At 45.1% G+C, this 26593-nt stretch overlaps 1 protein-coding gene across 1 annotated transcript in view; it reads right to left on the reverse strand.

Annotated features, from left to right (window-relative positions):
• SRSF11 (serine and arginine rich splicing factor 11) overlaps positions 1 to 26218 on the reverse strand; it is a 45164-nt gene extending 18946 nt beyond the window's left edge. The window contains exons 1-2 of the mRNA XM_068239233.1: positions 25885 to 26218; positions 15160 to 15293 (exon numbers count right to left, since the gene is read on the reverse strand). Coding sequence (XP_068095334.1) covers positions 15160 to 15293; positions 25885 to 26006 — 256 coding nt within the window. The 5' untranslated portion in view covers positions 26007 to 26218. The remainder of the gene's footprint in view (positions 1 to 15159; positions 15294 to 25884) is intronic.
• Positions 26219 to 26593: the final 375 nt, after the last annotated feature.

The raw sequence follows: 26593 nt of genomic DNA on the forward strand, positions 1-26593 counted from the left end.
TCAATTATATAGCTTTTATTTATAACACTGAAGCATTCTGTCATATTTGCAATTTACAAACTACACTCTGTATTTTAATCTATAAGATAAAGCAAAGCTAATGACCCTTTAAGTTTAATCTACACGATACGATTCTTTATATGATTCGATTACGATTCTATTTACGATCCAATTAAATCTGACATGTCCGATCGGGATTCGATTTGCCATTGCAAAACAATGGCAAATCAAATCCCGATCGGACATGTCTGCTTTAATTGGATCGTAAATAGCATCGTAATAGAATTGTACCGTGTAGATGGGGCTTTAGACTTTCCTGCAGTAAAACCTTATCTCAACCTGTCTAAATGTTTCTTGGGTAAGTGCTTCAAAAACCAGTAGTCGATGCAAGTTGGGTGCAAGAGCTCAGAGAAGCTCTTTCACATAGGTAACAAATGAAGTTTAATTCTTCCTGTACAGGAAAACAATATCAGACTCTTCTTTGCTACTAATCTATTTATTAGGTGTACTACATATACAATTCATTAGCTCATAAGTTTATTTTTGCTTCAGGTTTGCTTTAAGTCATGAATGTTTTTGAAATTTCTGTTTTGCTCCTATAAGCATTTGAAATCGAAACCTTTCCATAATTATTCATTTTATTATTCGACTTCCCGGCGCTCAAATACCTTACACCGCAAGAGCTCAGGTCATGTATAAGCATACATGCACAGAGAGTGAGAGAGAGTGTGAGAGTGAGAGAGCGAGAGAGAGTGAGAGTGTGAGAGAGCGCGAGAGAGCGTGAGAGCGCGAGAGAGAGAGAGAGAGAGAGCGCGAGAGAGCGCGAGAGAGAGTGTGAGAGAGAGAGAGAGAGAGTGAGAGCGCGAGAGAGAGCGTGAGTGAGTGAGTGAGTGAGTGAGTGAGTGAGTGAGTGAGTGAGTGAGTGAGTGAGAGAGAGAGAGAGAGAGAGAGAGAGAGAGAGAGAGAGAGAGAGAGTGTGAGAGAAAATTCACAGATCGCACTAGTATCTGCACTGGGAATGCGCAAGGTTATGTACTACTGCACAAGCTCAGTAAAAGAACTCGCTTGCACGTACATTTTCACTTCAGGTTTTGTTTAATATCCAACTTTAAAGGACAACTGTAGTGAGAGATATATGAAGGCTGCCATATTTATTTGCTTTTAAGCAATACCAGTTGCCTGGCAGCCCTGCTGATCTATTTGGATGCAGTTGTGTCTGAATTACACTAAAAACAAGCATGCAGCTAATCTTGTCAGATCTGACAAAAAAAGTCAGAAACCTCTGATCTGCTGCATGCTTGTTCAGAGTCTATGGCTAAAAGTATTACAGAACATCAGCTAAATAGCCAGGCAAATGGCATTGTTTAACCTCCCTGGCGGTCAATTGGGGTGGTTCTTTTCACCTATACTTTTTTTTTCATGTAGCTAGCATAGCACTAGCTACATGATTCCCCCCTCCCTGCTCCTTCCCTCCCACATTTCCGATCACCGCCGGCGATCATACCCATCAGGAAATCCCGTTCTGAACGGGATTACCTGTAGGTCTTCCCTCGTCACCATGGCGACGATCGGGATTACGTCATCGACGTCAGGGGGGGGGGGGGGGGGGGGTCCCGATCCACCCCATAGCGCAGCCTGGTGCTGATTGGCCAGGCTGCGCAAGGGGTCTGTGAGAGCCCTCTTTCGCGGCAGGTAGCGACGGATCGGCGGTGATCAGGTAATACACGGAGCTAGCAAAGTGCTAGCTGCGTGTAACGAGAAAAAAAAATAACACAAATCTGCCCACCAGGGCCTGAGAAATCCTCCGCGGCAGCTTACCCCGAACTCAGTTCGGGATAACCGCCAAGGAGGTTAAAAGGAATAAAATATGGCAGCCTCCATATACCTCTCACTACAGTTGTCCTTTAAAGGACGCCTGAAGTGAGAGGGGTATGGAACCTGCCATATTTATTTCTTTTTAAGCGATACCAGTTTCCTGGCTGTCCTGCTGATCCTCTGCCTCTAATACTTTCAGCCATAGACCCTGAACAAGCATGCAGCGGATCAGGTGTTTCTGACATTATTGTCAGATCTGACAAGATTAGCTGCATGCTTGTTTCTGGCATGATTCAGACACTACTGCAGCCAAATAGACCAGCAGGGCTGCAAGGAATCTAGTATTTTTTTTTACATATGGCAGAGGCTCCATATTCTTCTCACACCAACTGTGCTTTAAAAGAAAATCAGACATCGCTGAGCTGGTGCGGCTGACTAGTTAAGTATAGTTTACTATTAGTTTAATGTGTGCTATATTGCGCGTTCGCCCGCAGTCGCAACCTCTGCTCACCCACGGCTCTCTGCATGCGCACTACAGTGGCACGCACAGACTCCTGGCGTTTTATAAGGTGGGATAACTGTCAAACTACATGCACATACCAGAGTCTCGTTGCCAAAGGTCATTTGTGATTAACAGATGTTGCTAATGTTGGTGATCAGTTATAAAAATAACCAACCGATTTTTCTATTAAAGTTCTTGCAGCTAAGCCTATAAATAATACTCAAAAGATCTCCAACATTAAGTCAACACAATGGGATTTTAAAAACAATTCCCATTATGAATTCACAGTATATTAAAATGTGCTGCATATAAAAAAATAAATAAAAAAAAATCAAATCTATCCCTAAAATATTTTTATGCAAACAGAGCTTTAGAGTCAAGAACAAGTGTTGGGTAAGTTAGTACTGCAAAAATGTACCAGGTGATAATACACTAAAATTGCATATTGTCGAATTTAAAAAGCGATTTAAGTTTGTGTATATCTAATGGTGATGTGCAGTTAAACTCTACGGAGAAAATGACACATTCTTCATGTACTATATGAGCCAGATTTATAGGTGACGGACAACAGATCTGCAGGGAATGTTTATGAAGAAAATATCCTACTGTATAATTACATTATTTAAAAAAACAAATCCAACTTTATTATATGAAACTAGTAATTGTGCCTGTTTTATAAACAGGCGCTAAGTGGCCATTGGCCACACACACGGCCACAGCTGTGGCCCTGCACATGCGCACTAAGGCAATGGGCAGCACATGGATGCAGGGGGACGCAGACACCTGAAGTTTTATACAAGCTTATACATGACTAATTTCTTTCACGAGCCAAGTGAATTTTATTTTCCTGAATTTCAAGAAACATAAAAGGCAGAAGCCTTTTTTTCTTCAAAGGGGTGGAGCTAAGTTCTTGGAGGAGGACTGAAACGGGCCTCAGGTGGCACACCAAGCGCAATATGTCAGCCCAACACAACACGTCCTCATTAGAGGGTCAATTAAACTTTAATTGGTCACCAGAGGTTCTCCCTAATGCTGGGAATACACGGTTCGTTTTTGCCTTCGTTTAAACCTTCGATTCGTTCGGTAAACGAATCGAGTGTTGAAAACGTATGTGAAAATAGTCATAATCTCATTATAGTTTCGATTAATAGACCCCAAAAACGAACGACTAGTGATCGAACATGTTTGATATTATCTCTCTTTATCCATCTAATCGAGCCATTGGTAGGCTTGATGGCTGTTCAGATCGATTATATATTCGTTTATACTAGTCCGTCCCTGTAAAAAGGGATTTTCGTTTCGTTTCTTTGCAGCCTTCGATCATTGGAAAAACGAAACCATCAGAATCGAAAAAAAAAACGAAACCGTGGGTGGTGATATTAACCGTATGACCGATTATTTCGGGATCGAAAAGGACAAAAGGCACAATCGAAACGAAGGTTTAAACGAAGGCAAAAACGAACCGTGTATTCCCAGCATTAGAGTGCTGTTAATGTGTTACAAAAGTAGAAATCAATATTGTACAGTTTTTCCTTGATCAATAGAGCTATGGCAAAGTTAAAAAGCTGCCTTATGCTAGTGTTCTTTACATTACACCACCTAAATACATTGTCATATATAATGTAAAGCCTCCTCTTGACTAACCTATCCCTTGCCATTACCTTCCAGGTGCTGGAAATCGATCGTTAATAGCACAGCGTGGTGCGTGCAGAGCAATGCAATTCCTACTTCTCTCTTTACCATCATGTCTGCAGTACAAGCGACAGGTTCACTCTAACACATGTAGTATGTTGCTACCAGGGATGGGCTCACAGGTAATAACGGGTCTGTAAAGACTTGAATTCGTAATTAAAATGAGCTTTCATTGCCGCAGCAAGCCTCACTACGCGCACTTCCGACCTTTAAGCTGGAAGTGCGCCGTGGTGAGGCTTGCAACGCTTCCAATAGGAGGTGTGCAAGATATTTGGAACGCAGGGAGGACGGTGGAATTGTGAGTAAATAACCCCTTATCAACCAACCGCACAGCTGCGGCAATTAAAGCTTATTTTAATTACGAATTTGAGTCCTTACGGACTCGTTATTACTCGTGAGCCCGTCCCTGGTTGCTACACCCCAAAATGCACAATCCAGTTTTTTGTGTGTGTTTTTATGTAATTCTTTATATAATCCGCAGTTAAAGGGAATCTTTCATCTTTGCTTCAATAGGATTGTTACGGTTGGCACTAAAAAGGTTTTAAATCGTTTACCAATATGGAAAAATAAAAAGTGACACTGGATTGGTGCTCCACCTGCTGCTTTAAATGGCAAGCTAAGTGTACTAAAGACAAGACAAAACAAAGCCAACTGACCCTCAGCGATCGTTTAGCGCTGTCTCAGTCCAGAATCTAGCGTGTGAAAAACTTCCCCACCATGGCAGATCACTATACAACGGGCAGTGAACAGGTCCTTTGACCTCTTACACCCTCCGCAGGAAGTCGCTTGCTTATGTGTCACTCAAGTGCCCGCCCACCCCTCCCAATTCAGCAGCTACTTCCAGTGCCCTGTAGTCCTTCTGCTTTGCTATGATCAGCAGCTGTGCACCTCCAGAAGATGCAATCCTCTTGATCACATAATTGAGGATAAGTGTGGGCTGAGGCCGCACATGCATAGTAGCCCGGGACTGGCTCAGTCAGCCAGCTTTCAGAACGGCGCTGCTGCTGAACTGAGCATAGAATAACTTTGAGTGACCTAAAGGCCTACAGAGGGCTGGAAGAAGCCCTGGTTACCTTTATTTTAGGTACCCTTTAAGAGCTGTACCTGGAAAGTACCGGCCCTAGTTAACAGTCACCACTCTTGCCATGCCATCAACTGGTTTACTGCATTAGCAAGTGGAGGTGCAGGTGGAGGACTTCAAAAATCGAAACATTTTTAGTGCCAATTAGAATAGCTAGCTGTTATACATATATCCCATTTCAAAACTAAAGTGTGTTCCCTCCCTGTATGCAGGTGACAGTTTTATGTAAATAAGTGTTCCCAGCACAGATTACACTGTGGCAAGGCTCTGCAGATTTATCTGTCCAATATTGCCCGGATCCTCCCCCAAAGCGTGAGCAAAAGCAAAGAAATGGGAAAAATAAAAACAAAAAGAACAAAAACGTAAACTAGAGATTTCCAAATACCAGTTACTTTAGTCTTGGATTAAACAGAGTGCATGTGAGCATAAAAACATACAACATTTACAGGGCTCTTAAGAGAAACTGGACAAGCTGGAGAAGAAAACGGTTGAGTGGTATTTTCAGCAGGGCCTGGTATATAGTTCAGGCTGAACCAGGGAAAAGAACTGTAAAACACAACAACAAAAAAAGAAAAAACCACTGTTAAATAAGGATTATGGTTCCTTCCACCTACGCTGAGATCTGCAGATCTTAAATCAATTGAATATTACACTGCATGGGGCAGAGATAGTTCTGAGGCTAGGTGGGCCCTCCCGAAATACCCCCACCCCCCATTACATTACACATAGCCAAGGTATATCTCAAGGGATAGTCATGCAGGTGTCCAGAGATAATTATAGTAGGGCGTTAGAGAGAAATAATTAATGACAGAATCTACCATAAATCATGCTCTGGATAGTCCAGTCTGGGAATAAACTATTTTACCCAAAGTGACATTTTTGTTTTCTAAATTTGGAACTAAAATAAAAGAAAATGAAAAAGCAATGAGGACCCTCACCAGGTAGATTTTCATGCGTCATGGTTTATTTTTTTTACACACTGCCGCTTTGTAAGAACCATGAAATACTGCGTGGATATGTTGAAACGAAAGAAAAAAGAAAACAGACAAAAAAGAAAAACATTAACCAATACACCTGAAAACCTGGCCACTTGTACTACAGAAGGCCTTTATATGAAGCCAAAGTGCAAAGAGGAACCGAAGTTAACGTATACTGAGCACCTGGATGCAGCAAGCATTAAAATAAATGTCAAGTGAACCTTTAAAACACAGATACTTACCTAAGGAGAGGGAAGGCTCTGGGTCCCATAGAGCCTCTGTTCCTCTCCTAGTCCCCTCATTCCAGAGCTGGCTCCCCCCAGTAGCAGTATCTGACCAGACAAATACTGCTTCTATTCCATCACAGGAGGCTTCAGAAATCTTCGGGAGCCCGAGTGCTCCCAAAGACAGACGGCTCCGTACTGCGCCTGTGCTAGCGCTCTCACGCATGCCCAGTATGAAGCGGCCCGTCTTCAGGAGCACTCAAGCTGCCCAAGACTTCCGAAGCCTCCTGCCAAAGCAGACAGTGCTGGAACAAGTAGACCATAGGAGGAATGGGAAAGCTCTATAGGACCCAGAGCCTTCCTTCTACATAGGTAAGTATCTTTTTTTTTTCAGGTTAAATTTAAATTGGCTTTAAACAAAACTCCCCCTAAGGGAGGTTCTTAAATTGTGGGGGCTTGCGCAGTGCAGCAGGCATTTACTTACCTATAGGGGTGCTGCCCCTTAGAGCCTTGTCTATATGGAAGCCTCCATCTTGTCTGTCTGAAATTCCTGCAATGATATAGCACATGCCTGGCCGCCGCAATGCATGCCAGGAGATGTAGATCATTGATGTGACTACATCTCCCAGCCAGGAAATGTAATCACATCAATGGGAACAACATCACCCATCATAGCGACCAGGAACGCAGTGTATCCTTTTCAACCTGTGGTATAATAAGGAAGAAGATAGAGGCCTCCATATAGGTGGTGGACTACAGAGCAGCCCCTGTAAGTGAATGCTTACTACAACCCCAAAAGCCCACACCATTTACAAACCTCCCTTAAAGGGAGGTTTGTTTACATTTTTTTAATATACTGCATAGTTCCCTTTAATGAACCACAGCATCCAATCAGACATCTTGCTTTAGTTCTGCAGAGGCAGATAAGAGCATATTACTGATTGGCAGCTGTGGGTTAGTGACACAGTCTCTACATCACTACTGATGGGAATAGGTCACAGGCAAGATAACGCACTGGAGATTGCCATTACCCAAAATTCAGGCAACAACAATAGCTTCAGGGGCTCTGTGCATGTTCAGTATCATCCATGCTTGGTGAAGTTAGACAATAGCAAAAAATAACACTTTTGGTAGTGTCATAACATATAGCAATGTGACAGGTCTACTTAACGGTTAAAAGGATAGTCCACTCAATAACAACTTATAAAGACTAACAACTTATAAAGACTAACAAGTGGAGTCACATAGGGACACGAGTGGTGGAATGTATATATCCCAAGTCCATTCACCTGTCAGATATAAGGGAACTTTGTACAGCACCATGGAATACCTTGGTGCTTTATACATCAATGATAACTTCCTCACTTGCAAAATTCGCAATAAAGTTTTCAGAAAGGCAGAAGGAGGTGCAAAACCAGCCATGTGAGGAGCAGAAATGGGGATTTTTGCAGTGCAATCTCGCCACTGGTATCCCTAAGTGGCTCCAACTGGTGACGTAGGCAAAACTGAAATGTTAGTTTAGGGTGGACAGATCCTCTAAAGGACAAACGAAGTGTCTAATCTATTTTTACTTACCTGGAGCCCTTAGCACTCATTTTGCTCCCTCGCTGCAGCTCAAGTCCTCCTAAGTGTCCTGCTGGCTGCCCATAGAGATCGCAGACCCACCAGCTGTTCTGCGCATGTGCCTGTACGTCCACGTGACCGGGCGTGTACTGCGCCTGTGCAATATGCGCCAGATGACAGGTGCTTGTGTGGAAGAGCCTACCAGCTGGCGATCCTTACAGGCGGCCAGCAGAACTGATGCGAGGGAGTGAAAAGACTGCAAGGGGCTGAAGGAAACCCTAGGCAAGTAAAAATAGATTAAAGCCTCATCTTTTATGTCCTTTAACTCTATAAAAGCATCCAAAATAATAATATGAAAATCTTCCATCCAAATACCACATTACAAATACAATATTGCTAATTTGTGTCCATTTTAGCAACAATACCGCTACCAAAATCTACTTTTGTGGCCACCATAAAAACTGCTGGTCGTTTATGAAAGCAGCCGGACAGGAAACTGCAGGAGTCGCTACAAAGCAAGACTTTCTCCAAAGCTTCCTGTAGGGCAGATTCATAGGTAACTCTAATGGTCTGGGTGGCTGTTGTGGAGTGCCTTAAGGGATAAAGGACTCTAACTTGCCCCAAACTGCCCTCTTGCAAGCATTGGCTTTCATCCACCACCTAAATACATCCAAACCAGTGTGGCTGCTATACCTACCATTTCCCTCCATGCCTCTCAATGCTTTCTGAAAAAAACACAAACGTGCGTAACCGCTACTCACATATCTGTCATCTGAACATCAGGTGTCATCAGTAATCTCTACATGTTTAATCCCCTTTGTGTTTTGTGGGCATGTCCACAATATGAAGGAAGAAAAGATCAGACATGACTTTCAGATCACAGATGTGAGGCAGGTAGCATAGGGGTATTTCCATAGAGCAGGAGTTGCTGAGAGGAAGGGACGATGCAGCAGCATGCAACGCAGGAGATCATGTACAGGCTGTTACATGAAAGCGTTTGCAAACACAATGCCGGCCGATTCTTAGAGCCTTAAAAGCACCCTGAGCAGTGGCAAAAAAAAAAACCCCTCAAAAACTTAGACTTACTCCAGCCCACCGTTGCCCGCGAGATCCCTGGCATCCTCCTGGCCCCTTCCGCGGTCCGGCTGGTGGCTTCAGTAATGCAGTTGACTTCAGGTGAAGTTGCGCGTGTGCACCTCCGCCAAGTCATCACGACAGTCACCGTAAAAGTCCTGCGCATGCGCGGTTCTCTACATACAGAACCGCGCATACGCAGGACTTGCGTCGTCCGACGTTATGGGGATGCACGACTTCCCTCGAAGTCGCCGCATTACTGGAACCACAAGCGTACCGCGGAAGGGGCCAGGAGGATGCTGGGGACCGCACAGGCTACGGTGGGCTGGAGGAAGTCCAAGGTAAGTCCATTTTTTGTTTTGTTTTTGTTGCCACCGCTCAGGGTCCCTTTTTAACAAAAGCTAATCACACTGAAGACCTATTTCACTGTCCACATGGCCAACAACAGGGGAGGTTTATAAAAGTGAATAATTCTAAATAATTCCATTTCAATGTACAACAGTCCCCCTGTAGATCACTCTCACCAGAATCCCATCTTCATTTGGCTATAGACAGGGGCAGTCACATTCAAGTATTTAGTTTTTTTCTTTTATCATCTTGCTCTAGGCTGTCAGTTACCAGATTAATAAGCCTGTTGGCTAGAAAGGGGCTTTAGTATTTCTTTAACACGTGGCATGAAGTAATCTACATGAAATACCAAACGGATCCCAAAACACTTGGATGAAATTGCATTTATGTTGAATTTATATTACTTACTCTAAAATATTCTACACTGTTTCTAAGCACCCAGATCCCCTCCCCAGAAACACAGCCTGATCTGCTGTCATGACAGTGAGAGCTCCATAGCTTTTTGCTTTTTTTAGTAACCGTTATTATCGCAAGGGAAATGCCTTCATTACATTGTGTGCATGATATTGTTACAGGCTGTATGTGAAACAATGGGATTAGGGAGTAAATCTTATAATACATGACTAAATTCCCTCAACTGTTACTGAACGTGGTTGGTGGCTGGAGAGATCTACAGCAGTAGCTACAGCAAGATATTAATAGAAAGCCTATTTTTAAAGTAAGCAAGCACTGAAGGATCAATGCAAAGATGTGCTGCTAGTCCTCAGTACCCCGACATACTGTCTGGATTCTACTTTCTCCATTCTAGACTTTACTGTGACAAATAATATATTTACAGAACACTAGGAATGGTTTCATTGTTTTCTCACACAAACCTCTACAGACATTACCCACAAAATATATACAGTATTCAGAACTAAACAGTTGTTGATCAGTTTTAGGTTTATAAAATCCCAACATATTTATTAAAATACTACGATTAGGGATGATCATGGAAAAGCAAATCTGTCTTTACAGGATTATGCAGATCTTGCATGCAAACGTATGCAGCTTAAAAATGGACAAATCCCATTTCACCTTGGCAGCATTCGACTGGTCCATGTTCAAGGAATATGCATGAACTGTATAAATTAAGAAAGGTTTGCATCTCATTGACCATGTCTAACCAGGATCTTATTTTATAAGCATTTATACAAAAACTGCTCCTGACTGCTCCCATCATAGCGCCTCAGCATCTGCTCCCATCATCCACTTCCACAGGTACCAGGAGCTGAGTAACCACACCAGCCTGGTCCTCCTTTGCCTATTCTCCCTTTCCGGGAGAAAGTAGACAGCCTCTGTATTGAAATTACTGGAGAATCTGTATGCTTCCTACCAAACAGTGCCACCAAGTGGCCGGAGGGTATGGCACTAAATGTAGACAGAATTCTCAGTAGTACAGATCACATGACTACTGGTACCTGCCTACGTGGATAAGGCAGAAGCAACTACCAGAGTCCCAGGAGGGGGGAGGGGGGGTCTCTAATTCTCTTAAATGTCAAAATCATCATTTGATACCTTGATCCCATAAACACTCCTGTTCTCATGACTTCTACGCACAAGCTGTTTCACAGCTCTGACTAAAGTAACTGAATTATCTATTCTGCAAATCTAAAAACTGGTCAGTATCAACCACAATCGAAAATGTCTTCAATTAGCTTATTTCAGTGAAAGTGAATGCAGGGCAGCTTTACAGAGATGGTAGAATAAACAGACATTGGTAAGACATTGAATCCCACTCTTTAAGTGATCACAGTGAAGTTTTTGTCAGTCAGGTGTGGGGGTTTACCTTGTACATTTTCCAGCTTCTTAAGAAACGACACTCATCACTGACTGAGGTTCAGTCTTACCGGATGCCTGCCATTTTTAACCGGTACACAAAAAAGCTACAAATTGACGTACCTTGTCAGAAATATATGTTAAAAAAAGAAAATAGAGGCTTTGTTATGTGGGTAGAAACAGAAGCAATGAATGATAACAGCCTGTGTGTCCTTCCGCTGCCACACAAAGCAGAAGTACACAGGACTGTGGCACAATATAATTAAATAGCAGGGCAAACATTCAAATTAGGAAGGTAAAAAACTTCACTGTCTCAACATTTTAGAATTGAGATCAATAGAAGACTATAGAGGCGTTGGTTATTTTTGACTTCTTAAAATATGCCAGTTTGCAGGCCATAAGGACGATTCTCCACCTACAACACTTAAATCATTAACATCTGATGAAGTATTAAGGTGTTTGCACTTTCCTGATCTACATAACTGGTGTCAAATAATTGCATAAATGGACAACTGCAACTACCATATACCTTCAAATCTCTCTAAGATAACTGCAGCTTAACCACTTAAGGACCAGGCCATTTCTCCCAGATCTGTGCTGCGTGGGCTCTCCAGCCCACAGCACAGATCAGGAATCAGCAAGGGCGATCAGATTTCCCACCTTTTTTTCCCACTTGGGGGATGTTCTGCTGGGTGGGTGGTGTCTGATCGCCGCCGGCTATTTTCGCCTTGGCGGGGGGGGGGGGGCGCTCCTCAAAGCTCCCCTCCGCAGCGCTTTTCGGCCTCCCTGCCCTTCCCTCCCTTCCCCTGGGCGGCGCAGGACGGTGATCCATCCTGCACCGCCTCTAATAGGCTTCAGCCTATCAGACTGCGGCGATCCCCGGCCAATCAGAGGCCGGGGATCGCCGATCTCCTTTACAGCAGCGCCGTATGATGTAAACAGCGGGGATTTCTTCCCCGCGTGTTTACATTTAGCCTGCGAGCCGCGATTGGAGGATCGCAGGCTGTTCACAGAGACACCCTCCATGAACTGACATGGAAAGGCCGCTCGAACGAGCGGCCGTTTCCATGGGAAACCACTTGCGACCTGCTGACACCTGTCGGCGTTAGGCGGTCGTTAAGTGGTTAAAGACTGTCATTCATTGAACAGTTTCGAGAAAGTCATTAGCACCTGGTAAGCCCTTATTGACTACAGTTTATTATTCACATGAAGTAATCATCTGTGCACCATGAGCAAATGATGGTGCTGGTAACACAGCTATTGTTACCAATTCAGGTTTAATTATTACCAGTTTGGGTTGTGCAAGTTTGATCACATTCCAGGTCTTTCCTGCTGTCCTGAATCCCACTGAATGGAGGTAGACTCCAGGCAGGAACGGAAAACGGCTAACCTTGACATTTCAGCAGACGCCTGGGAGACCAGACTACATGTTGTTCTTATGCTGCTATGGAGACACCAACTAAAGAGCACAGGATGCAGAAATACTATAGGAGAATTATCTAGCCCGGTGGTTCTCACCCCTGAGCCGAGGTCAGTTTGTAGGCTACAAATCCTAATTGTCAGGGAAAATTCGTTTCCTAGAACATCTGACATATCCCGCCTTGACTACTGCAACATTCTACTGCTATCTACTGAAAAAAAAAACACACTGGTGTTTCTCCACTATCCAATACCTGTTGAACTCTAGCGTTTGTTACATTCACGTGGCTGCTAATTGTCCACAAAATCCAACTCTCTTATGCCTGCTTCACACCATGCAATTTCCCATTAAATTGACAGGTTGAATTGATAATTTCTGAAAGGTCCGATCTAATTGTTTTTATGATCAATTTTGTAAAGAAGTAATCGGAAAATGACTTCAGCTGATAACTACCCTCACGCAAATGAAAAAACAAGTTTGCCTTCTATGCAGCAGAGAAGAAGATCTACCTCATTGCATCAGCCCAAAGACAGCAGTAAAGAGCTGGAGAGGGATCAAACCCTGCCTATCCACCACCAAATGGGCAAATCCAGTTTTTAGAGAAACCATTCTTTAACCACTTCGGGACCAGCACCCTCTGCCCCCTTAAGGACCAGAGGGTGCTGGTCCAGTAAACCGCCGCTTCCCGACGAATCGCCGCTAAAATCCGCCGCTCCCGTCGCTCTGTGCCTGCCGCAGGCTGCTCTCTCTGCCGTCGCTATGTCAATAGTGCCGGTCAATGTAAGCCAATGGGAACGGCTTACAAGAATGACAGGGCCAGAAGCCAATGAAAACGGCTAATGCCCGGCTCACAGTGCTCTGCCGTCATAGAGGCGGCAGGGCAGCACATTGCGGCGGGGACGCGCGGTGAATGGGACGTAGAGTTTACGTCCGGTCAGAACCGCAGCGCCCCCTGCCCACCGTAGATTTATACTGCGGCGGTCCGCAGGTAAAGAGAATCTGTGAGATTCAAATTAAAAAAAAAAAACAAAACAAAAACAAAAACATACTTACCCTCAGAAGAGGGAAAGCCTCTGGATCCTAATGAGGCTTCCTTTGTCTTCCACAGCAAGCCCGATCCAGAGCTGGCTCACCCAAACAGTGCAGAGCAATAAAAAGGGACATTGCCTGCGCAGGCGTAATAACTGTTCTCTACTCTGGCAGAAATAGCTGAGCCCGATTGGCTCTGCTCTACTGCACAGACGACTTGTGCCTGCCCAGTAGAGCTGAACCAATCGGGCTCAGCTATTGCCACTGAAGCCAAAGGGGAAAGCCGCTATTGCAACAAGGGGCTGTCGGGGGAGCCAGTGGATCCCCTCTGCTGAGGACAACAGGAAGTTCAGAGGCTAACCCCTCCCAAGGTAAGTAGCCCACAGGCAGGGGCACTTTTTTCCCTTTCAGGTACACTTTAATACCAACTAAGCCATATAACCTTGAGAGTTGGAACTGTCTGAGTGAAAATACAATGGTTCTGCCATGTTGTAACAAACTAACATTCCTAGACATACAGCAAATTGTGAAAAAAAAAAAAAGAAGAAGATAAGGTTAGCAAGTAGTTACACCACAGATAACACTTGGGGACACGAGTGCTTGCAGGCGTCTAGTTAATGTCTAGCATCCCCTGAAGCAGAAGAGGACCCACTTTTTCTGCCATCAGGAAGGGCTTTGCAAATGCCTTCTGCACTACAAAAATCACACACACAAATAACAGAGAAGAGAGTTCATTATTTGGCAAAAACTGTGAGGTATTGAAGGATGCAAACTTCAGAGGGAGAGAAGGAAAAACTGAACACCCGGCACCCATTCTGCACCTCTGCAAATTTACTGACTTAACAGGGACACCAAAAGTGATCCGTGGTACACCTGATACGCCCGGGCCAGTTTTAACAGCTGGTAATTGGAAACTGTGACTGCACTAAGAGCATGCATGTTAAACGAGACAGGCCACGTAGAAGACAGTAAGATGAGGCTCTGGAGTTTTGAGCTTGTTACACAGCCACAAATGGGATGCAGATTTAAAGATTAGAACTGGCAAAATACAAATCATGGGCGTTTGATATTAAAGAGAACCTGTGAGATTTGAAAGTGCCTCTATGGGGTACTCACCTCAGGAGGGGGAAGCTTCAGGGTCCTAAAGAGAGACTTTCCCTGTCCTCTTCTGCAGCCTTGTTCGAGCGTTGGGAACCCAAAAGTCAGCTTGTTGACCCTCGCGCTAGCTCCGCCCGACTTCCTTTGGAGATAGCCGGGCTGGGACCACGCAGGCAATCTGCGCAGTAGCACAGACCCGACCATTTCTGTTGGAGCCAGAGTGGGATGGAGCTGCGCGCAAGTGCAGGAAGGCTACTTTTCAGGAGTCCCAGAACAGGAAGGAGACTGTGGAGTACAGTGGGGGAAGCCTCTTTAGGATCCAACGGCTTCATCTCCCGAGGCAAGTCCCCAATAGGGGCACCTTTAACTCTCACAGGTTTACATTAAAATATTCAGTGTATACCAGGGATCATAAGAGGAAACAGCTGAAGCATGCAGACTGTGCTCACTTAAGAACCCAAAACAGACAGCCCTCCCATCTCCCTCAGAGTTGGGTATAAAGTGGGTGATGTACTAACCTTCTGCATACGGAACCACTATCAGCGCTCTGTCCACGAACACTGTGTTTGTCAGGTGCTGGGCCACCACCGACGACTCTGGCTCATGGAACTTTACAAAACAGACACGAGATGTTACAGGCAAAGGAGAATCACTAAAAAAGGAAAAGGAGAAATCCGGATGAAATGCATGAAGGTTATACAGAGAAACACTGGGCGGTGGGCTAAAATAAACTCCAGCATCATGGCAACAAAGAGTAGACAGTACTCACCCTTACTGTATATGTCAGCACTTATTAAACTGTGCCATTTAATACAGAGATGGAAGGATATGCCAAGCACTCACAAGCGATTTTACATTACAATTACTACACTTATGATGAAAACTGTCAGTCAACAATTATCTGCAAAATACATAAAAAGGTAAATAAATAGATGAAAGCAATTTCAGTATGAGTAGAACACCCGCTCTTCCAAACCTCAGCAAGAAGGGGAATTAGCTGGATGCCTATAGACCAAGAAAGACCAATGTGCCTTTGCTGATCCATGTGCTCTGAACAGTGCTGACCAGGGAATGCTGAGTGATGCAATTCTCTGCACTATAGATTCCACTAGGGACACTATTAACTGGCTAAACTGGAAATCGCTGCACAGTGTGTGGCCAGGCAATAGATCCACCGCTTAACAGACTCAGAGAGGAATCTAGATGAGGGTTGATCTGGCCGTACGTCGAAGTATGCATGGCCACCTTAAAGGACAACTGTATCGATAGGGATTTGGGGGCTGCCATATTTATTTCCTTTTAAACAATACCAGTTGCCTGGCGGTCCTGCTGATACTCTACCTCTAGTACTTTTAGCCATAGCCCCGAACAAGCATTAGCTTCATCACATTAGCTGCATGCTTGTTTCTGGTGTGATTCAGGCACTACCTCAGCCAAATAGATCAGCAGGACTGCCAGGCAACTGATATTGTTAAAGAGAAATAAATATGGCAGCCTCCATATTCTTCTCACTTCAGTTCTGTATTCATCACCCCCAAAAGTGAGAAAGGAATCCTACACAGGCCTCTGCAGGGGTGCAGGCCAGAGAAATAGCTAGCAGAGTCTACAAGAAAAAGGCGGAACTGGTGCATATAAACCGCTCCTTAAACTTGCATTCAGTTGAGGGCCCATTCACACCGGGGAGAGTCCCGCTAATCGCCAGCAAGCGCTAGCGCAATACAAACTATATGGCAGTGATCTCACTGCCACGATTGCCACCGATCATGGACGATTAGAGATTAGCGGCAATCGCAAAATGCGCTACATACAGCATTTTTTGCAATTCTAGAGTGATCGCGATTAGAATGCTTAAAGTGAATCAGAGACGAAGCGCCCTCACGTATTTTACCATATATATCAGTGGGAACATTAGAGAAAACACCTACCCTGCTCTCTGTTTCATTTTTCACTGCTTAGCCTGCTTTACAGCCCTGATAAAATACCTGACTGAGCATTCAGTCTGGCTTTGCTTAGGAATCATTATAGCAGAGCCAGAAGGGGGCAGGCTTGGGCTTGAAACGACATCAGGGAAGACAAACTCAGATATGATTCCTGAGCAAAGCTAGACTGAATGCTCAGTAGGGGATTTTCTCAGGGCTATTTAGAAGCAGGCTGAGCAGTGAAGAATGAAACAGAGAGCAGGGGAGGTGTTTTCTAATGTTCCCACTGATATATATGGTAAAATACATGAGGGTTCTTCTCCTCTGGTTCAATTTAATAGCGCTAATCACAATAGCTCAAAAATCGCGAGTGCACAGTGATTGCTGTATTGTCACCATAAAAATCAAAATTCAACAGCAACTGGTCTGAGTGTAGTAAGTGATAAAGATGCTAATCCTGCATTCAAAACTTTTTCTGCTGTTATGGTTTGGAGTTATCACATACTTTAGGAGCACTGGCCCTAGTGCCAAACAGTTGAATGCTGGGAGTTCTTTTTATCTATAATATATTCCTCCTCTTCCATTTCCCTGCCTAGCTGCTTACTTGCGTTAACAAGCAAGGCTGAGGTGACTCAGCGATTGGAGGTGTAAATAAAAAAAAAAAAAAGAAACAGTGCAGTTCCTAGTATACACCTCAGTGGGAGTGTCTGAAGACTCTGGGAGGAGGGCAGCTAATGAATACACAATGAACAAGAGAAGGGAGGGGGGGAAACAAGAGTCAGGGAGGATATGATGTCAGCATTAGCTTGGCAAGATGGCCACTGCCTAGAATAGGACTTTCTGCTTTTCCTTTATAAAATTCACAGGAATCATTAGGTGGATAGCACTACACATCTTATCTAAGTAGAAGTAGTATTTATCTACATATATATTTATATACATACATACATACATATGTTTATTTCTAGGTTAGCATGTGTGTCGCTTGATTTTTAAAAGACAATGAGTGCACAGTGATTTTACGGTATTAATCGCTGTAAAATCACCAGCGCAAAAACACTAGCATTTTGCATTTGCCAGTGTGAATTGGCCTCGAAAGAGTCTCCTTTTGAGCATGAGCAAGCAGAAGGTCTTATGAAACCTTCAGGCAATCCCTAATGACATACAGCTTCATATTAAGAATCCCTCAAAAACCTAGCCATCCAAGAACCAGGGCAAGCCGCCAAGCCTGGTTACATACTGACATAATCTCGCCACCACAAAAATGCCAGAGTACGTTTCCTGCATGTATAATGCAGAGGAAACTGTTCTTTGATAATACAAATGTGCACAGCTTTATTCCTCAGAGTTGTCAAAAGTTCCTTCTGCACAGACTCTGTGCATACAAGACTTGAAATCAAGGGTGGGGGGGGGGGGGGGGGGGGGGGGGGAGATACAACCCTTAATCTAAACAGCTGCATACATCGCAGCTAAATCCAATTACAATGCAAGGTGTCAGGCATCATTTAGAACGCAACCATGCTGCTAATTATGAACAACATTATGCAAATCCTCCAAATAGAGAAACATTACAAGCCCTTCATCACACATGCAGAATACAAGGACAGTACAAATACCAGTACACAGGATTCCATTCTGTCTCAGACTACAGCAGCAGAAGCCATTGTATGGAATAAAAGCGCTACTGTATGGCACTGTTCTTACGACTGCACAAAGAAAACTAATTTGTGTCCAAACACACTGGCAATTGTAATCCCAAATTCATTAACATTGCTGTTAGCTGCAAAGCCATTAGACAAGGCAGACATGGCTCATTGCTCACTGTAGCAGCACATCTACAGGAAACAGTGACATCTGCTGCTCTGCAGAAAAACATCAATGATGCAATCCTGCTACAACGTTATTTAAATAAAAGCCAATTTTATCCAATGCCCGTTACATCACAAATACAAATGTACTTGTATAATGCATGACAATTCTTTTGCTTTGCTTAAGCAAACAGCATTCTATTAAATTTCACCATTTTAAAGGCTACCCTAGTCCTTAAAGGAGACCTGACCCCAGAACACCCTCTCTGCTCTAAAAGATAAGCAACAGAATAATAACCTTTAAAGAAAAACATTTCTTTGTTACAGCTGATGCTGATGTTTCTACTTCCTGATTTATGAAAGCAGACATATTGTTAACATCCTGTGCTTTCAAATGAGCTTATCTGCCATGGCAGTCATGTGACATGGGGAGATATCAAATTACAACTTGTGATTAGACACAAATGAGGGAATTAGACAGACTAAACTCTCTAAATACATACAGGGTGCATTTCTCTCAGTTTTCCTTCTGTCCTGTGCAAGCGTTCAGCTCCACTTTAAAGTGAACCTTAAGTCTAAAAAAAAAAAAAAAAAAAAAAAAAAAAAAATTATATATATATATATATATATATATATATATATATATATATATATATATATATATATATATATATATATATATATATATATATATATATATATATATATATATATATATATATATATATATATATATATATATATATATATATATATATATATATATATATATATATATATATATATATTATATAAGTTTTACTCACCTGGGGCTTCCCTCAGCCCCCTGCAGCTGATCGGTGCCCTCGCCATGTCTCTCCAATCCTCCCGTCCCCGCCGGCGACCACTTCCGGTTTCGCCGACAGGACCCGACAGTCTGGGAACGCGAGTGATACTTTGCGTTCCCAGCCACAATATCTCCCCCTATGCTGCTATTGCGGCCTTCCTTGCCGCAATAGCAGTATAGGGGGCGATATTGTGGCTGGGAACGTGAAGAATCACTCGCGTTCCCAGCCTGTCGGGTCCTGACGGCAAAACCAGAAGTGGCTGCCGGCGGGGACAGGAGGATTGGAGAGACATGGCGAGGGCACCGATCAGCTGCAGGGGGCTGAGGGAAGCCCCAGGTGAGTAAAACTCTTTTTTTTCTAGACTCAAGTGCCTCTTTAAAGGATAACAGAGCGAAAATCTTCGGAGAAACAGGGGAGCCAGCATACTGGTAAATAGTGACCCGCCCCGATGGCCACCACTCCCCCCCCACCCATTCTCCTGTGTCTCCTTCCTTTCACTTCTAAAGCCGCCCGTCAGCCTCCTCCGGGTTGCTGGAGTTGGGCTGTACTGCTTAGGCACTAGCGCAGCTTCCGCACATCTCTCAGAGCGCCCAGGAGCGATTTGCAGATGACGCCATGATTAGGCCATGCGCAGAGCGCTCCCGGCCACATACTGAGGGAAACGCACAAGCTGGGCTAGCACCTGCGCAGTGGAGCCTGACTCCGGTGACCCGGAAGAGGCTGCCGGGCGGCTTTAGAAGCAAAAGGAGGGGGGACAACAAGAGAACAGGGGAAGCAGTGGCCACCAGGACAGGTTACTATATATGCCTGCTCCCCCTCAGCTCTGGTATCCATTAATGAACTCTGCGTGGTGTGGGTGTAGGTGCGTGTTGTGGGTGTAGGTGCGTGTTGTGGGTGTAGGTGCGTGTTGTGGGTGTAGGTGCGAGTGGTGTGTGTGTAGGTGCGCATAGGCATACCACACCTCCCCTGGCCCGGTGCCTGACTGAGTTTAGATGTAAAGCTTCCCGTTCCAAAGTCGGGGTCGCCACAGGCACAGTATGCCCACATAAGTACGCGCAACCTCCTTCAGTGCACACACTGTCAGAAGGCGCCAAAGCACACGTACTGCGCATGCAGTATACCCAGGTTAGAGGGCAAGCGCGCACACACAGGGCATCAATTACAGAATTTATTTCTATAGCACCGACATCTTCCGCAGCGCTGTACAGAGTGTGATGAATCAATCATTTTTGCAAACAGATCCATTTTTATGTATTTGTGCGATTACAGTTATATAATATTCGACATGCCAGCTACGAAGGAAGCATGCTGTGCCAAAGAACTCAGTTCAGCTTTACCAAGCTAAAAATTACAAAATGTACACAGCTTTATTAACTATTTAACACAGCAAACTATTGCATGTAAAAAAGACAGAAGTAGACAGCATATAATTATTAATGAGCCCAGATTACAATAAAAGCCACATTAGTCGCTAAAGAGGTATGTGAACCAACATGTAGGATAGAAAATGTCATTCTACAACTGCAAAGCTAGAATCTAATGATGTGGATGCCGGAGTCAAAATTATAGCTACATTTTTATAACCATACACGACAATGGAAATTGCAAGATAACCACACATTATCTTATCCCATTCCAAATCAATTTAGTAATCACACGAACTTCCCTGACGCTGTTTTCTGCTGTGCTGGGGGGGTGGGGTTGCACTGTACCTTGTATCCCCATGTACTTCTGAAGGCCAGCAGATCTGCATTGCCCACAAGCAAGTCTGGGCTTGCGCATGATTGCTTGTCACATGCTCTCGTTTATGCGTAGGGCTCTTGCAGTCAGATGCAAACTTATATAATTGTATCAAAAATGAACATAAAACAAAGTGGCAGGCAAGGTGGCACCACAAGACCGATTCACAAAACATTTCAAGCGGAAGTCGTTCTGGAACCGGCCTGCAGTTTATGGCAACCGACAGATCTCTCTCCGATCAGAGAGAGATCTGTCTCTTGGTTGACTGGCTGCCACAAATCGCATTATATATGGCCACCTTAATGCTAGGTACACAAAATACAATTTTGTGTTAGATGGTTCGATAGCTAATTTTCGCCATGTATGATATTTTGATAGTTTCTCTGGTCGATTTCTCATAGAAGTGAATGGAAATCGATAAGAGAATAGAGCGGAAAAACAAAAATTAGAAAATTGACAGAAAAAACCCATCGTGTGTACCTAGCATAAGACTCAGGCCTGCGTTATAAATTGTGCCCACCCTTTCCTGCTGCCATTGCCCAACTGTACATATCAAGTCATGCCATACCAGTAAAAGGATTAGTAGACAGAGGTTTTCAAATACAGTAGCATCTTCTGTTAGTTCTGTATTGCATGAGAGATAATAGGGGGTGAATGCACTGCCTGTCTACAGCTCCAGTATGCTGCAGAAGCTGCCACCATACTGACTCACATCTGTATAGGGCCGTACTCAAACACAACACCATGCAGTTTCTTGATGCCGGGTAACTACACTGCTGCCATTAGGCTGAATTAAATATGTAGCCAGCAAATGGGGGTCTCAACAACCCCCAGTACTTACTCTCGTATCAAAGAGGCAATACAGAGAAACTCACAACCCAGAGCCTACTGTATGGGAATTATTTGTGCTTATTGTCCATAGAAAACCATTTCTTGTTCTCAGCAGTGTAAAAAAAAAAGCTGAAAGTAGGACAAATGTTTTAGGGGAACCAACAATCATTCTCACAAATAAGGGAGGGCAAATGCAGGCTAAAAAGCTACAAATTTCCTCTGAAAACATGAATTATAGACCATTACCAGGCCACAAGTAAGGAAAAAAGTATTCTAATTCTTACCGTCACATCTCTGTACATTTAACTAATCCAGCTCATTTTATTCATTGTATTTATTTTAACACAGATTTACCGAACGTAAAGCACAAGATGAAATCTCTGAGCTCACTCTTGAGTTCTTTGTTTAACATTGATTTTCCCAGTTGGTTATCACTCCTGTAGCTCCACATTACAATCCACAGACCTTACTGAATGGATTGGTACATAGTTCAATCAAAAATACCCAGCACTTCCACAGTCACCTCTAAGTCCACTGAATTTTACAAGGATTGTAAGGAAAAAAAATAGGAAATGAAATAAACATGATTTGCAGCATCAATGCAGATGTAATTCCAGGTACCTACAGAGTCACACATTATGCATTCCTGCCTAAAACAACAGTTTTTGGCCATCACCACAGACACATTTGGTGACTTTTTCCCAGATGAAGCAGAGTTCTTCCTTCTGCAATTCTGCTTCTCCTCTCTAAAGGAAATCAGTTTCTGGCAAGACTGATGGCTGAAACAATAGTTCCAACCAACACAAACCCACCACTTAGGACAATAGAGTTGATGGTTCCTTCGCAGCTATACAACTCCTCGACATCTAACTGGGAGATTACGTTTTTTTCAGCAGGCCTCAGCATAATCTAACAGGAGGGAGTACAGACGGCCACAGTTCCCCAGCGTAACGTGCTAGAATACAATGCACACCAGCAATGGATTCCACAGCAGCACGTGGAGCATGCTGGGATTTCCTCTGCTAAGAATGTTTAGCGAGTTTCTCAGCACTGTGATAGGACGTACCGTAATTCCTTATCAACTGTGGGCAGCACTATCTGCACAGTTTGTGTGTTTTCCTTGGGTTTCCCCCAGACACTCCAGTTTCCTTTCACATTCCGAAAACATAGATAAGTTAATTGGCCATAGACTATGATGGACATATGCCTATAGCAGGGATTAGATTGTTAGCTCCTCTGAGGGATAGATAGTACAAAGGCTATATACTCTGTACAGCGCTAATGACTGGTTCACACGGACTGCAGGCAGCATTGGGACGGCCGGAAGCCGTGGCGTCCGGTTCGGGGGCATCGGTACATCGATCGCCGGCTTCTCGTTCCGATCGGCATGAAGCCGCGACGGCTAGGCGATCCTGGACGTCGCATGCGGCTTTAAGGGCCTTTTTCCACTGGCTGCAATGCGATTTAAAAAGCGCATTGCAGCCGTTTTTCTGATCGCTAGAGCACCGCGATAACATGTAAATCGCTGTGCTTTTTCCACTACAGCGTTTCATTTTTGCCGAAACACGATCGCTGTCCTGCGTGATTCTCCTTGCAATCGTGTTACATTCCCGACAGCGGTACAGCAAAACGCCGACAGTGAAAAAGGAGCCTGCGTGATCGCAAGCGCAGGCGATCGCGCTTGCTAGTGGAAAAGGGCCCTTAGGGCCGGCCGAAAGAACACATTTGCGCAATCAACAGTAAACGCGCGATCTAAACGCTCCCATTTGCTTGAATGAATGAACAGCCAAGCATCCGTGTAAACCAGCCCTTAACCACCCTGGCTTTCTGATTAAATCGCCAGGGTGGCTGCGGGAGGGTTTTTTTTTAATAAAAAAAAAACTATTTCATGCAGCCAACTGAAAGTTGGCTGCATGAAAGCCCACTAGAGGGCACTCCGGAGGCGTTCTTCCGATCGCCTCCGGCGCCCAGAATAAACAAGGAAGGCCGCAATGAGCGGCCTTCCTTGTTTTGCTTACATCGACGCCATAGCGACGAGCGGAGTGACGTCATGGACGTCAGCCGACGTCCTGACGTCTGCCGCCTCCGATCCAGCCCTTAGCGCTGGCCGGAACTGTTTGTTCCGGCTACGCTGGGCTCAGGCGGCTGGGGGGACCCTCTTTCACCGCTGCTCGCGGCGGATCGCCGCAGAGCGGCGGCGATCGGGCAGCACACGCGGCTGGCAAAGTGCCGGCTGCGTGTGCTGCTCTTTATTTCATGAAAATCGGCCCAGCAGGGCCTGAGCGGCAGCCTCCGGCGGTGATGGACGAGCTGAGCTCGTCTATACCGCCCAGCTGGTTAAAGGGAACCTTAAAGTGGACCCAAACTAAAAATACAAGATTTCAGAAATAAAATCTATTTTCTTTTTTCAGCTGCATGATGACAAATATAAAATATTTTACATTTATTGGGGAAACCCCTCCCTTCCTTTCATATTGCCGGCAAATAATCCGGCAAACTGGTGGAGTAGATGGTGTCCAGCAAAGGAGGAATTGCTAATGGCTGCCCCCTGTATAACCCTAGTTATGCAAAGAGGAGGGTGAAAAGCATGCACTGAAATGCTCATAGGCTTGAGGGCCCATTCACACCTGAGTGGGAATCGCACGATTCCCGCTCACGGCAAACCGCTAGCGGTTCTGCAAGAACCGCTACACAATGTAGCGAGTGGCAGTGTTCTCATTGCCGCGGTTGCGGTTAGCAATAACCGCAACCGCGCTGCATGCAGCGGTTTGCCGGCGACGAGCGTTCCGCGATTTGCGATTGTGATTAGCGTGCATAGCACGCTAATCGTGATCGCTCCAAACCCGCCGCAGTGTCCAGTGATTTTTCCGCGCTAATCGCGATTACCGCCGGCGTTCTGTGGTTTTAAGTGTGAACGGGCCCTGAAGGAGTGTTTATTTATCTTTGTATGTGTCAGAGTGGTGCAACTAAATATTTTGAATAAAAAACTTTTTTGGTTTGGGTCTGCTTTAACTGATGGGGAAAAAAAATTCACTTACCTGGGGGCTTTCCCGAGCCTCCTGCAGCCGTCCTGTGTCTGCGCCGGTTCTTCGGTGCCCTCCGGTCTCCCTCCGCGGCTAAGTAACGTTTTGCGTCATGCGGACGCGCTTTACGGCTCTTTACGACGGGGAATGCGGAAGAAGAGGACGCTTTGCCCGAGGACGACTGGCAGTCATCCGAAAACAAAACAGCCGCGGAGGGAGACCGGAGGGGCGGGCACCGAAGGACCGGCGCGGGCACAGGACGGCTGCAGGAGGCTCGGGAAAGCCCCCAGGTAAGGCCCCGTTCACACTGCACGCGTTTCCAGCCGCGTTTTGGAAACGCGTGCAGGTGGCCGACACGCACGACATTGCATAGAGTGCAATGTCTGATGTTCACACTGCATGCGTTCCGGACCTGTGCGGTCCGAGGACGCATGCTGCATGCATTTTTTGTAAAAACGCATGGCTGTCCCATTCACTTTTCAGTGATGGGATCAGCCACGCAACGCACACAAACGCGGATGGCGTGCGTTCGTACGCGTTGCGGTCCGCACGCGTTCCGCACGCATGGCCATCCGCGTTTGTGATGTGAACGGGGCCTTAGTGAAATTTTTTTTCCCCACCAGTTAAGGTTCCCTTTAAGATGTTGGCACTATATAAATACTAAATAATAATAATCTGATGCGTTGCACGCAGAAATCAAAAGCCAGACAACTATGCTGACACATACTGCAACCTGATGCACCTCAGAAACTGATGAAGAATGCTGGGTATGTTGGTTCATCAGCAGCTGCTGTATATTGCAGTTACTCAGCAGTTGGTGAAAGACATGCAATAGCTTTATCAGCAGCATGCTGGAACTTGTAGTTCCTCAGCTACTGATGAGGCATGCTTGGGTTTGTTGTTCCCTCAGCAGTATGCACTACATGCATGCTGAGACGCAGATTCCTCAGCAGTCTGTGAAGGAGGTTTGTCCCGGAGCATGCTGGGTCTTGTAGTTCCTCAGGAACACATTCCCAGGTCACACATCAGGCCCCCCTCCCCCTCGTCCGCCATTTTGTCCCCCGCCAGGCCGCCCCGCCATGTTACATCACTTACTCCGGCGGGAAGAGGCGCAGCTCGTCAATCTTGCCCAAGAAGCCGAAGAGGGTCCTCATCTGTTCGGCGCTGGCGCTTGGGGACACGTTGGTCACCTGGATGACGTCAGTGCTGGAAGCCATGGCGCCGCCTGCTCGGACACACAACAAGAGGGGGACACACACACACGATTAGTAATAAGGCGGGAGAGTCAGCGGCCGGCTACAGCGAGCAGCGACCCGCCGCCATCCAACTCCGACCGACAGCAACCAAGCAAGACCGGGCCGCGCACACTGCCCCACAATGCACTGCGTGCGCCTTCGTGCTACACTCCGCCCCGCCGCTCGGAGAACCTACGCGCATGCGTGCCTCCGCTGTGACCACGCCCCTCGTGTGGTCTTCGGCCTATACGCCCCGCCCTGTGTTCCCCATAGGCCCAGCCCTACTGTCTTCAATGAAAGAAATGACTTCTCTGGAGACACTGTGAGAGCATCGAGAACGAGAATCACTTTCTGCTGCACTGCCTCATATACTGTATACTACAACTAGGGAAACCGTCTGTAACCATTTCAGCCTGCAGTTATTTTTCACCTTATGCATTAGAGACATTTTCACCTCCCATTCATTTGCCAATAATTTTATCACTAATTATCACAATGAATTGATCTATATCTTGCTTTTTTTCCGCCACCAATTAGGCTTTCTTTGTGTGGTACATTTTGCTAAGAAT

The sequence above is a fragment of the Hyperolius riggenbachi genome, chromosome 6, assembly GCF_040937935.1.
Source record: "Hyperolius riggenbachi isolate aHypRig1 chromosome 6, aHypRig1.pri, whole genome shotgun sequence".
In the NCBI taxonomy this organism is placed as follows: Eukaryota; Metazoa; Chordata; class Amphibia; order Anura; family Hyperoliidae; genus Hyperolius; species Hyperolius riggenbachi.